This window comes from Xiphophorus maculatus, chromosome 16, assembly GCF_002775205.1.
Source record: "Xiphophorus maculatus strain JP 163 A chromosome 16, X_maculatus-5.0-male, whole genome shotgun sequence".
Classification (NCBI taxonomy): domain Eukaryota; kingdom Metazoa; phylum Chordata; class Actinopteri; order Cyprinodontiformes; family Poeciliidae; genus Xiphophorus; species Xiphophorus maculatus.
The window spans coordinates 14,808,121-14,822,023 of NC_036458.1; the positions used below are offsets into that span (position 1 = coordinate 14,808,121).

The 13,903-nt window shown below is 43.9% G+C and overlaps 1 protein-coding gene across 1 annotated transcript; it reads left to right on the forward strand.

The window, feature by feature from the left end:
• Positions 1–668: 668 nt before the first annotated feature.
• Positions 669–2,922, forward strand: LOC102218551 (zona pellucida sperm-binding protein 3-like). The gene is made up of 10 exons (XM_005806349.2): positions 669–1,097; positions 1,169–1,284; positions 1,362–1,465; positions 1,532–1,706; positions 1,820–1,937; positions 2,001–2,083; positions 2,146–2,306; positions 2,374–2,529; positions 2,598–2,669; positions 2,732–2,922. Exons 1-10 carry the CDS (start codon positions 720–722, stop codon positions 2,905–2,907), a joined length of 1,539 nt encoding a protein of 512 aa, XP_005806406.2. The 5' UTR covers positions 669–719; the 3' UTR covers positions 2,908–2,922.
• The last annotated feature ends 10,981 nt before the right edge of the window (positions 2,923–13,903 follow it).

The window sequence follows — 13,903 nt, forward strand, 5'->3', positions numbered from 1 at the left end:
TTAAAATTTGGTTCCCCAATGCTCCATAATCTAATTGATACTATTCTGGTTTGATTTTCATGTTTTCTTCATGAGAGGATTCAATTCAAGTTTCAGTGAGACATTCTTATTGTATTCAGAAGTATCTTTTCTCTCCTATTGGCTCCTTGTTTTGACTCTGACATTGCTCTGAATGTTGTTCAGACGTTTTGGTTTCGGTCCATTATTCTGCTGAAGTTGCTGTTTTATCGCTTTGATCCAAAATATACTTTTGCCTTCAGATTTGGACCTTTTTAACTTTATATCTACATTTTCTCTTTTATTTGCTTATTTTATCATTTTATCTGACATCTCATTTCCTACTATTCTAACATGGTTATTTTGTGCACATGGTCTTAAATGACTTAACAAAGGATTTAATTCTTCTGTAGCGTTTTCTGGCAGTTTACATACTTTGTGTATTACCACCATCAACTGGACGGAGACGTAATTCAGAAATAAATTTTTTCCTATATATCTTCAAACCTGAGCAAAGGATATGTGAATTTTCTGTTTGTAAAGTGAGTCTGGGTCAGAAAGAAGCTGTTTAGTGTGGAAGCAGCTAATTAGGAGTAATTCAGCGCAGGTGTGCTCAGCTGTGATTTAACTATCAACACTGCGCTGCTTGGTTCACTGTCTTGTGGGTCAGTCAGTAGCACTTGCAGTCTGAACCTGTTTGCCAAACTGGTCTGAGTTTCCTCATGGATATGTTTTGGCTTTGGTGTAACCTCCTTTTAGGGGTCATGTTTTCTGGAGTCTGCCCTCATTTAGCGCTGGCTCTTAAATCCTCGCAGTACGCGCCGTATTCCTCTCTTCCAAGACCTCGGCCACAGCAGACTCTTGCCATGGTTCAACAGGAGCAGCACCAGCCAGAGCTCGTCAACACTGTCCGTGTGGTCTGCCATCCTGACTCTCTAGAAGTGGTGATTGCTGCTGATATGTTTGCAGTTGGCGCTCCGGTGGACAATCGGGAGCTGCGTCTTGGTGTGGAGGACAATGAGTTCTGCAGAGCTGCAGCTACATCTGCAGAGGAATATAGGATTGTTGTTGGGCTGGATGACTGTGGCACCAAACACTGGGTAACTTGACCTAGTCTGCTGCTGGTTATTTCACTATGTGCATCCTGTTTCTAAACTTGCTGCTCTTCCAGATGACTAAGGACTCCCTTGTCTACACAAACCTCCTTGTTTACTCTCCTCTGGCGTCCCCTAGTGGGGTAGTTCACATGGATGAGGCAGTAATCCCAGTTGAATGCCATTATGAAAGGTCTGCCTTTCGTTTACTATTGAACGTTTAAATTATTGAAAAGCTGTTTTTTACCTGTAAAGTATCTACTTTTATAGGAAGTATGGTGTATCCAGCTCTTCACTCATGCCAACATGGATTCCCTTCGTGTCTACCCAAGCTGGAGTGGAAACTCTGCACTTTAGCTTGAAGCTAATGAATGGTGCGTTCAGTTCTTCCCTCAGCTCTCGGGCTTAATTCCAGCTCATCCCCATGTTCTTTTCTCCAGATGACTGGATGTATGAAAGAGGTGCCAACGTGTTTTTCCTTGGTGAGCCAATCAACCTTGAGGCCTCCGTGAGGATTGGTCACCACATGGGTCTCAGAGTGTTTCTGAGCAGCTGTGTGGCCACACTTCAACCAGCTCTAAACTCTGATCCTAAATACATCTTCATTGAAAATGGGTGAGAAACTGAAGATTCTAGGTGTTAAAGTACCTGCTCTCGCATAACTAACGTGAGTTTACCAAACATGTACCCATCAATACATAGTTTCTGGACCTCCTTTGTCTTTGTAGATGCTTGGTTGACTCTCAGCTTCCAAACTCGAAGGCACAGTTTTTACCCAGGACCAGAGATGACAAGCTGCAGTTAACCATTGATGCCTTTAAGTTCCACAACGATGACAGAGGACAGGTGAGGATATGTTCCTCTATCTTGGCACACGTCTTCAGATTAGTTATCACTCTTTCTCTTTAGCTCTACATCACATGCCACCTAACTGCTGTGCCAGTAAATGATGTTGAAGCACCAAACAAGGCCTGCACTTTCCTGAATGGAAGGTGAGTGAAATTAGTAAGTGAGTTAGCAGTGTGACATGAATGAGACTGAATCTTCTCCTCAGATGGAGGTCAGCTGATGGCAACGACTACTTGTGTGGATATTGCAAAGCCCAAAATCAAGTGCCAGGCAAGTCTGGCATTCCTGGGATGGTTGGTCCTCGTGGTTTTGGGAAGGTGGCTGCTGCTGAATCCATGTGGTGGAGTGGGCTGAAGACTAGCAAGGGTAAAGACTCTCTCCCTCATGTCTGTTTGGATTGCAAAATGGTTTCTGAAAAATCCTAATTTTTCAGCTCTGTGGGAGCGAGATACCAGAGTGGGTCCCCTGACTATCCTGCCATTAAGTAAAAGTGTACGTCTTCCTTTTGAGGAGCTCCCTAGTGTCATCCAGAAACTTTACAGACCGACACTCTATGGCAGCCACTGGAGAAGTGGAATCTACAAAACTGGTGGGTTTAAGTGATTATTTAAGACATAACTCGATGTTCATCTTGGCGAAATGGCGTCTCTCTTCCAGATCTGGGGAAGGGACTGCTTCATGAGCGCTCTACCTCTGAACTAGATGCTGAAAATGAAACTGGACTGAAGGGTACGGTCTTAAAATCTTGCTGAGTCTAAGTTGGCCCTATAATTACTTTATGTATCTTTCAGGTGACTTTGAGGAAGCTGGACTTCATGATGAAGCGGCTAACAAGTTCACACTGAAATCCTTAGATGCGTCAATGGTCAACTACACCAAATCTGGTTACACCAGCAGCACCTCTACAGTGAAGAATGCAACTGCTACTGAAACCGACCTTTCTGATCTATCTGAACCATTGAAATAAAATATTTATCACTGGCGTGTGAAGGAAAAATTAATTGACAATGTTTAATTACTTTGAATGTACACTTAATGATTTTATTAAAGGTTTGCACTCAGTTGCAGCTCAGCAGGACATATGCTCTTCTGACCCTCTGCAAATAAGTGAAGAACAGGGTGTTCAGTGGTTAGAGATGTTAGACATGGCTAAGGTGATAAGCCTATTTTGTAGAAGTTCAGTTACTAGTATCTGTTCAGCCATCTGCAGAGAGGCCATTTTGGAGAAACGCCTAGTTGGACACAGAAAGAAAGTAGAAGTTATCCATTACGTTTCGTTAGATAAACCTGAAAGGGTGTCTTATCCACAAGAAACACAGAGAATATGGCCAAAGTTGAGGTGTGAATGTGTATACAACCCTGCTCAACTGAAACTCACAAATAAGTAACTTGGATTTTTGCCTGACACTTGAGCCGGTGGGTGTGGCTGCGTAATGTGTGATGTATCCTATGTAGATGAGGGGACGTTCAGAACTCATCCGATTCTCACTGAAAGCAGTGAGCTTTGTATGTTTTCTCCATTTGCAAATGTTGATTAAAGCTGTGTTCTCTCCTAATGCTGAAGTTTGTTCTCAAATTTTGTGCAACTTAACAGGTGTTTTTCCTCTGTAGAGTTATTTGAGAAATCCTACCTGGAGTCAAACTTTTGTAACTGGGACATTTGTGCTTTGAACACATTTAGTAAGTTTTCATGGTTATAGGAAACTGAGCCAATTTTCATAGTTGAGTTGAGATTTTCCAGAAACTGTTGATTATTTGGGGCTTTACCCTCCTGCAGTTTTCCAAAACTCCACCAGCAGAAGCTGTACATATTGAATGAGGCTTCTGTATCTTTTGGCATTGGAGAACCTGTGAGAATGACTTTCAAAGATGAAAATATTGGAGGGAAATGGCATATCAAATGAGTCTTATTGAAACTGTGAAACATCTGCACTTGTGACTAATGTACTGTGCCTGAAAACTTTACTGTTGCCACTCAAACACCTGAAACCAATACACAAATGGATCGGTTCAGAATATTGGCTGAATCTAAACATACTCTATTTCAGTCATGTCAGTGCTCCACTTGGCCTGAGAGTTATGACTTCAACTAATGCTTTCCTTTCTGATGAAATGACCACATTAGTGGATTTTAAAATATTTTAATGTACTTAGGGAAGGCACATGAAGTACTTATGTGTCTTCCCTAAGTACAAAACATCCAATGTCGGAGTATTTTCTTAAACTTAATTCTCGTTCACATTTTCAACAGAAATTTTAATATCAAGACACTAAAAACTTTAAACAAACATGGTGAATTAGTTAGGAAGCCCACATAATTAGAGGTTAAGGACATAGGTTATGCCTGGTCAGACAATAGGGCTTTGGAAACTGGGTGCACCTGCTGTGGTCTACAGGTTGAATCAATTTTTAAAATCTGGTTACACCTGTAGAAGACAAGTAACTTTCACCAGATTATAAAGTTCTATAATAATTAACATGAATTCCTATAAGAACATTAGGGTGTTAAACCTGCTGAGGAAGAAGAGATTTTTAAAAGACAGCTGTACCTGGTTGACATTACATCTACGTAGAGTCCAATGTTAACACACCCTAATGACAAAGGTTGGCTAAACAAAAGTCTGAGCTGCTTAGCAACAACACCAATCAAAATATGAGTATTTCTTCCCTCAAAGTCAGTTGCCAATATCAAAACATGAATGTTTTAGGGCAAAACTTCCACATTTAACACTTCGGAATAAATCAAGAATCAGAACCATTGGCACTGAAAGCTGCAAAATGCTTTGAGCAGATTTCAAAGAGTTACACTAAACTGTGCCTCTCCCACTATCTTCCCAGAGTTTGCTGAGAGAGTAAACTGGTCTACAGCAGATGCCATCTTCATCTTGCTCTACCACACCTGAGAGAACAAAACCTCTTTTTGACTTTGTATTTGACTTCAGAAAAGATAGAAAACATCATCTAATCAAACCAACTTACTGATAAAATGGATTTGGATCCAGGATTGTGCAGGTGGATTTTATGATATTTTATACCCCTTGCATGTTCACATTCACACGGTCTGGAAATGATTGAGACACATGAAATCAAGTAGCCCACTATTGCAGCGTTAAACAGCTGCTTTTAGCCAAAGAATGTTAAGTGTTTATATAAAGTATGATTATCCTTTGATTATTTATTATGTTAAGGAAAATGATTAATTTTAGTGCTTAATACAGTTAATCTACGACATGTGTAACAGTTATGTATAACACTTTATTTGGAACAGTTTTCTGTGGAGCATGGGGGAAGTAGGGCCTTTTTTCCTCCCCCTTCTGACAGACAGAGTAATAAAATTTAAATTCCGATAGAGCAGGAGACTCTTTGGCGCCTCTCCCCGTACCTGGCACGGCTCAAGACGAAGTGGTCCCCCCCCCTTTTTTGCTTGGACAAAAAACAGACACCTTTGCCACAATGAGGGGAGTTTTTTTCAAGTTCTCTGAGGGCTGAGGGAGTTTCTAATTGGTCAAAGAACGGAGCGCCTTTTTTGCATATATTAAATAGGGAAACTCCTCTTCTGTTTAAAAAATTCCAGGCCAGAAAACGGAGTTAGAGTTTTTTCATCTTTTCTCCACGTGGGCGCCTTTGTCTGTCTCTGTGTTTGTCTGTCTACCCCTTGTGTGTGTTTTTATTTTTATGAGAAAATGCATATCTCTGTTCCTCTGCAGCTTTGTTGTCGATTGCTTTGTATGAGATTAAACTCTGTGATCTGTGACGTCAACACGCTTTGTTGTTGTTTCGTTTTAGCAGCACGCGGTCGCTGCATGTCGCCCATGGAGAGCGTCACTCGTCAATCCCGGGCAAGATTAAAGAGGAAAAGAGCCAAACGTTTTGTCCAAAGCTAGCATTAAATGATCCTCTTTTTTAATAATTAGCATATTTATTTATTATAAACTGATTCTAAATGTAATGTGAATTCTTCCTTAACAAAAAGATTGCTGAAAAGACTTCTGTTATTTCTGCTCTCAGTACTTAATTCTAATTGAATAAGAAGAATAGATTCATTAGCGGGTGTTGTGCAGTTAAGCAGCCTTGCTTATTTTTAGGCCCGAGCAGCAAAGCGCTGCGAAGGCCTATTGTTTCTGTACTGTTTCTTATTAGGCCCGAGCAGCAAAGCGCTGCGAAGGCCTATTGTATCTGTACTGTTTATTATTATTAGGCCCGAGCAGCAAAGCGCTGCGAAGGCCTATTGTATCTGTACTGTTTATTAGGCCCGAGCAGCAAAGCGCTGCGAAGGCCTATTGTATCTGTACTGTTTCTTATTAGGCCCGAGCAGCAAAGCGCTGCGAAGGCCTATTGTATCTGTACTGTTTTATTATTATTCTTCCACCCATTTCGTGGGCCCATTTGGGGGCTTTATCATATTCAAAAACTCACCAAACTTGGCGGAAGCGACTAGGCGGTTTAAAAATTTTGAATTTTAAGGTCGCCGCAAAAATCGCAAAAAAAATTGCTCAACGGCGGCAACTAGCAATTTTCAAAAGACCCATTGCTATTCACTTACTTCATCGTAGAGACTTGAAATTCGGTACAGTTGTAGAGCTCACTAAGACGCTCAGAATTTACAAGTAATGTCATAGTGCAAGTATCGCAGGAAGTCGGCCATTTTGTATTGAAGGTCCATTTTGGACCTCGATTTTGACGTTTACAGCCTTCGTATTTGATCGAACTCCTCCTAGGGATTTCGATTGATCGGCTTCAAACTCGGTCAGTCTGATCATAAGGCATGTCTGATTTAAAGTTATCAAATTGGTGAGTTTTGGAGCATGTTGAAGGGGGGTTAGCAGGGGTCAAAGTTCACCTACACGCCATGAAACAAAAACCTCTTATATTTCCTATACAAAAACACATAGAGGGACCAAACTTTCAGTGATTGATCGACATCAGGTGTCCTAAAATACCCTGCAGTGAAATTTTTTTTTTATGTAGGCCACGCCCCCTGAGAGCAGGAAGTGTAATGTTTTACTGTGAACGGTCGCTATCTTAGCCCTTTGACCTAATCAACATGAAACTGTGTCCAGAGACAGAAGACATGTTGGTGTGTTGTGGATTCCAACCCCGACCGGCTGCGATGAAGCAGGTGGGCGTGGCGGCGTTGCGAACGCCATCGAATTTCGTTTGGCTCTGAATTCCACAGTTTCGGGGTGAGCTGCTCCAAACTCACTAGGATGGATCCTTATCCATCCCCGAACAGGAATCCATAGCGATATTTGGTGGGCGTGGCCTAATTTTTCTATAGCGACCCCTAGAGTATTTTAAATGAACAGCCCCAAGCCATGCTTAAACCTAGAATTACGAAACTTGGTACACATGTGTATCTTGTCGGGACGTACAAAAAAGTCTCTTAGAGCCATGCTCTAAACCCAACAGGAAGTCGGCCATTTTAGATTGAAGTTCATTTGACCTCGATTTTGACGTTTACAGCCTTTGCATTTGATCGAACTCCTCCTAGGGTTTTCGATTGATCGGCTTCAAACTCGGTCAGTCTGATCATAAGGCATGTCTGATTTAAAGTTATCAAATTGGTGACTGTATGAGCTTGCTGAAGGGGGGTTACCAGGGGTCAAAGTTCACCTACTCGCCATGAAACACGAAACTCTTATATTTCCTATATAAAAACACATAGAGGGACCAAACTTTCTGTTATTGATCATCAATAGGTGTCCTAAAATACCCTGTGGTGAAATTATGACATCGCTTAGGCCACGCCCCCTGAGAACAGGAAGTGTCATGTTTTACTGTGAACGGTCGCTATCTTAGCCCTTTGACCTAATCAACATGAAACTGTGTCCAGAGACAGAAGACATGTTGGTGTGTTGTGGATCCAAGCCTTGACCAGCTGCGATGAAGCAGCTGGGTGTGGCGGCGTGGCGAAGTGACCTGTAACGCCGATGCCATACGTTTGCTTCTAGATTCCACATGTTTCGACCGAGCTGCACCAAACTTGGCCTGACTCATCCTGGTGTGATGCCTGACAATGCTATGTCATCATATTATGACGTCATCTAAGCCCCGCCCCTCAGAATGAATTAGAGAGATCTTCTGTGTAATTACATAATAAACAGTCCATGTTCGTTGTTTGTAGGGCAATGCTGCCCTCTGCTGCCCACTGAAATAGTTTCATTATTTCAGTAATTCGACACCAGAGGGCAGCATTGCCCTACGGAATGACAGTTCAATGTTGAATTAAAGAGGAAAAAATTAAATAATTTGTAATTCTAACACAAAAACTGACAGAGACACCAAACCTTCAGTTATTGATCATTATCTTGTGTCCAATAATATCCAATGGTTAAATGATGACATCACGTAGGCCACGCCCCCTGACAACAGGAAGTCTTGTATTTTACTGTGAACGGTCGATAGCTTCTGCACCAAACTTTGCACGAGTGACCCTGGTGGGATCCCTGACGACCCTGTGTCATCATATTATGACGTCATCTAAGCCCCGCCCCCTCAGAACAGGAAGTGTCTTTTTTTTCCTTGGAAAGCTCCGTTTATGGCTCTCTTGACCTAATCAAGGTAATTCAGATGATGAGCTCTGTCAATGCTCGCTTCTGGCTGAACCGTGTGGGCGTGGCCAAATGGCGAATATCAGTCCCTCGCCATATGCATACGTTTGGCTCTTATTCACGCATGGATCATCTGATTGGCGCCAAACTGGATATGTATGACCTTTGTTCACCTCTAAAGAGCCCGACGGATTTGAGATGTAATTTGACTCCACTGCGCCCCCTAAGTTGATACATCGGCCGTATCTCCTCGACGCATCGACCGATCTGCGCCAGATTTTTCGACAGTCGTCGGGGAGCGCCGCCGAACGCATTCACGCGTGTCGCCCGGTGGACGGGCGGGGAAAACGCGCGACAGCTCCTGCGGCGGCTGGCGTGCGGCGGTGCTGGAAACTGCGGCGGAGCTTCCGCGGTGGGGAGCGGGCTGCGGCTCTGGAAACCGAGCGAGAGCTTCTGCGGTGGCCGGAACCCCCGCGGTGGCCAATAGGCCGGAGCGGCGCTTGCTGCGAGGGCCGCCCGAGGCTGCTTGCAGCTTTAATTAGGCCCGAGCAGCAAAGCGCTGCGAAGGCCTATTGTATCTGTACTGTTTATTATTATTATTCTTCCCACCTCTTCGTGTGCCTTTTTGGGGGCTTTATCATATTCAAAAACTCACCAAACTTGGCGGAAGCGACTAGGCGGTTTAAAAATTTTGAATTTTAAGGTTGCCGCAAAAATCGCAAAAAAAATTGCTCAACGGCGGCAACTAGCAATTTTCAACAGACCCATTGCTATTCACTTACTTCATCGTAGAGACTTGAAATTCGGTACAGTTGTAGAGCTCACTAAGACGCTCAGAATTTACAAGTAATGTCATAGTGCAAGTATCACAGGAAGTCGGCCATTTTGTATTGAAGGTCCATTTTTTACCTCGAGTTTGACGTTTACAGCCTTCGCATTTGATCGAACTCCTCCTAGGGATTTCGATTGATCGGCTTCAAACTCGGTCAGTCTGATCATAAGGCATGTCTGATTTAAAGTTATCAAATTGGTGAGTTTTGGAGTATGTTGAAGGGGGGTTACCAGGGGTCAAAGTTCACCTACACGCCATGAAACAAAAACCTCTTATATTTCATATACAAAAACACATAGAGGGACCAAACTTTCAGTGATTGATCGACATCGAGTGTCCTAAAATACCCTGCAGTGAAATTTTTTTTTTATGTAGGCCACGCCCCCTGAGAGCAGGAAGTGTAATGTTTTACTGTGAACGGTCGCTATCTTAGCCCTTTGACCTAATCAACATGAAACTGTGTCCAGAGACAGAAGACATGTTGGTGTGTTGTGGATTCCAACCCCGACCGGCTGCGATGAAGCAGGTGGGCGTGGCGGCGTTGCGAACGCCATCGAATTTCGTTTGGCTCTGAATTCCACAGTTTCGGGGTGAGCTGCTCCAAACTCACTAGGATGGATCCTTATCCATCCCCGAACAGGAATCCATAGCGATATTTGGTGGGCGTGGCCTAATTTTTCTATAGCGACCCCTAGAGTATTTTAAATGAACAGCCCCAAGCCATGCTTAAACCTAGAATTACGAAACTTGGTACATATCTGTATCTTTTCAGGACGTACAAAAAAGTCTCTTGGAGCCATGCTCTAAACCCAACAGGAAGTCGGCCATTTTGTATTGAAGGTCCATTCTGGACCTCGAGTTTGACGTTTACAGCCTTCGTATTTGATCGAACTCCTCCTAGGGATTTCGATTGATCGGCTTCAAACTCGGTCAGTCTGATCATAAGGCATGTCTGATTTAAAGTTATCAAATTGGTGACTGTATGAGCTTGCTGAAGGGGGGTTAGCAGGGGTCAAAGTTCACCTACTCGCCATGAAACACGAAACTCTTATATTTCCTATACAAAAACACAGAGAGGGACCAAACTTTCATTGATTGATCGTCATCGGGTGTCCTAAAATACCCTGTGGTGAAATTATTTTTTTAAGTAGGCCACGCCCCCTGAGAACAGGAAGTGTCATGTTTTACTGTGAACGGTCGCTATCTTAGCCCTTTGACCTAATCAACATGAAACTGTGTCCAGAGACAGAAGACATGTTGGTGTGTTGAGTTATTCCAACCCCGACCGGCTGCGATGAAGCAGGTGGGCGTGGCGGCGTTGCGAACGCCGTCGAATTTCGTTTGGCTCTGAATTCCACAATTTCGGGCCCAGCTGCTTCAAACTCACTAGGATGGATCCTTGTACACCCACCGACAGGAATTCATAACAAAATTTGGTGGGCGTGGCCTAATTTCTCTATAGCGACCCCTAGAGTATTTTAAATGAACAGCCCCATGCCATGCTTTATCCTAGAATTACGAAACTTGGTACACATGTGTATCTTGTCAGGACGTACAAAAAAGTCTCTTGGAGCCATGCTCTAAACCCAACAGGAAGTCGGCCATTTTGTATTGAAGGTCCATTCTGGACCTCGAGTTTGACGTTTACAGCCTTTGCATTTGATCGAACTCCTCCTAGGGATTTCGATTGATCGGCTTCAAACTCGGTCAGTCTGATCATAAGGCATGTCTGATTTAAAGTTATCAAATTGGTGACTGTATGAGCTTGCTGAAGGGGGGTTACCAGGGGTCAAAGTTCACCTACTCGCCATGAAACACGAAACTCTTATATTTCCTATTAAAAAACACATAGAGGGACCAAACTTTCTGGGATTGATCGTTATGGGGTTACCTAAAATACCCTGTGGTGAAATTATTTTTTTACGTAGGCCACGCCCCCTGAGAACAGGAAGTGTCATGTTTTACTGTGAACGGTCGTTATCTTAGCCCTTTGACCTAATCAACATGAAACTGTGTCCAGAGACAGAAGACATGTTGGTGTGTTGTGGATTCCAACCCCGACCGGCTGCGATGAAGCAGGTGGGCGTGGCGGCGTTGCGAACGCCATCGAATTTCGTTTGGCTCTGAATTCCACAGTTTCGGGGTGAGCTGCTCCAAACTCACTAGGATGGATCCTTATCCATCCCCGAACAGGAATCCATAGCGAAATTTGGTGGGCGTGGCCTAATTTCTCTACATCTCCCCCTGGAATATTTTAAAAAATCAGCCCCAAGCCATGCTTTATCCTAGAATTACGAAACTTGGTACACATGTGTATCTTGTCAGGACGTACAAAAAAGTCTCTTGGAGCCATGCTCTAAACCCAACAGGAAGTCGGCCATTTTAGATTGAAGTTCATTTGACCTCGATTTTGACATTTAGAGCCTTCGTATTTGATCGAATTCCTGCTAGGGATTTCGATTGATCGGCTTCAAACTCGGTCAGTCTGATCATAAGGCATGTCTAATTTAAAGTTATCAATATGGTGAGTTTTGGAGCATGTTGAAGCGGGGTTAGCAGGGCTCAAAGTTCCCCTGTGATCGACTGTGTAATATGTAATTACAAAGGGGATCCTTTATCATTCCGTAGTGCAATGCTGCCCTCTGGTGTCGAATTACTGAAATTACTGAAATAGTTTCATTATTTCAGTAATTCGACACCAGAGGGCAGCATTGCCCTACGGAAAGACAGAGTTCAATTTTGTAATGTAGGAAAAAATTAAAAATTTGTAATTCTACTGTGAACGGTCGATAGCTTCTGCACCAAACTTTGCACGAGTGACCCTGGCGGGACCCTGACGACCCTATGTCATCATATTATGACGTCATCTAAGCCCCGCCCCCTCAGAACCGGAAGTGCCGTTTTTTTCCTTGGAAAGCTCCGTTTATGGCTCTCTTGACCTAATCAAGGTGATTCGGATGATAAACTCTGTCAATGCTCGCTGCTGGCTGAACCGTGTGGGCGTGGCCAAATGGCGAATATCAGTCCCTCGCCATATGCATACGTTTGGCTCTAATTCACGCATGGATCATCCGATTGGCACCAAACTGGATATGTATGATCTTTGTTCACCTCTAAAGAGCCCGACGGGTTTGAGATGTAATTTGACTCCACTGCGCCCCCTAAGGTAATACATCGGCCGTATCTCCTCGACGCATGGACCGATCTGCACCAGATTTTTTGACAGTCGTCGGGGAGCGCCGCCGAACGCATTCACGCGTGTCGCCCGGTGGACGGGCGGAGAAAATGCGCGACAGCTACTGCGGCGGCTAGCGGGCGGCGGTGCTGGAAACTGCGGCGGAGCTTCTGCGGTGGGGAGTTGGCTGCGGCTCTGGAAAACGCGCGAGAGCTTCTGCGGTGGCCGGAACCCCCGCGGTGGCCAATAGGCCGGAGCGGCGCTTGCTGCGAGGGCCGCCCGAGGCTGCTTGCAGCTTTAATTAGGCCCGAGCAGCAAAGCGCTGCGAAGGCCTATTGTATCTGTACTGTTTATTATTAGGCCCGAGCAGCAAAGCGCTGCGAAGGCCTATTGTTTCTGTACTGTTTCTTATTATTATTATTATTATTACGATTCTGCCCCCCTAAAGAGGAGCCTTTTTGGGGGCTTTATCATATTCAAAAACTCACCAAACTTGGCGGTGGCGACTAGAAAATTTAAAAATTTTGAATTTTAAGGTTGTCGCAAAAATCGCAAAAAAAATTGCTGAACGGCGGCAACTAGCAATTTTCTGTTGACACAATGGTATGAACGTACTTCATCGTAGAGACATGAAATTTGGTACACTTGTAGAGCTCACCAAAAGACTCAGAACTTACATTTAATGTTATAAGCCAACTATCACAGGAAGTCGGCCATTTTGTATTGAACGTCCATTTTTTACCTCGATTTTGACGTTTACAGCCTTCGTATTTGATCGAAATCCTCCTAGGGATTTCGATTGATCGACTTCAAACTTGGTCAGTCTGATCATAAGGCATGTTTGATTTAAAGTTATCAAATTGGTGAGTTTTGGAGCATGTTGAAGGGGGGTTAGCAGGGGTCAAAGTTCACCTACTCGCCATGAAACACGAAACTCTTATATTTCCTATACAAAAGCACATAGAGGGACCAAACTTTCAGTGATTGATCGGCATCGGGTCCCCTACAATACCATATGGTCAAATGATGACATCACTTAGGCCACGCCCCCTGAGAACAGGAAGTGTCATGTTTTACTGTGAACGGTCGCTCTCTTAGCCCTTTGACCTAATCAACATGAAACTGTGTCCAGACACAGAAGACATGTTGGTGTGTTGAGGATTCCAACCCCGACCGGCTTTGAGATAGCAGCTGGGCGTGGCGGCGTGGCGAAGTGACCTGTAACGCCGATGCCATACGTTTGCTTCTAGATTCCACATGTTTCGACCGAGCTGCATCAAACTTGGCCTGAGTGATCCTGGAGGCTTGCCCGTCAATCCTACGTCATCACATTATGACGTCATCTAAGCCCCGCCCCCTGGGAACCGGAAGTGCCGTTTTTTTCCTTGGAAAGCTCTGTTTATGG

What these genes read in the sequence shown, in the direction of transcription:
- LOC102218551 (XM_005806349.2), top strand. Translation starts at nt 720, where the DNA reads ATGGATATGTTTTGGCTTTGGTGTAACCTCCTTTTAGGGGTCATGTTT. An exon ending in ACTGTGGCACCAAACACTGG is followed by an intron (nt 1,098 to 1,168) that starts GTAACTTGACCT and finishes CTGCTCTTCCAG; the next exon opens with ATGACTAAGGACTCCCTTGT. An exon ending in TGGGCTGAAGACTAGCAAGG is followed by an intron (nt 2,307 to 2,373) that starts GTAAAGACTCTC and finishes CTAATTTTTCAG; the next exon opens with CTCTGTGGGAGCGAGATACC.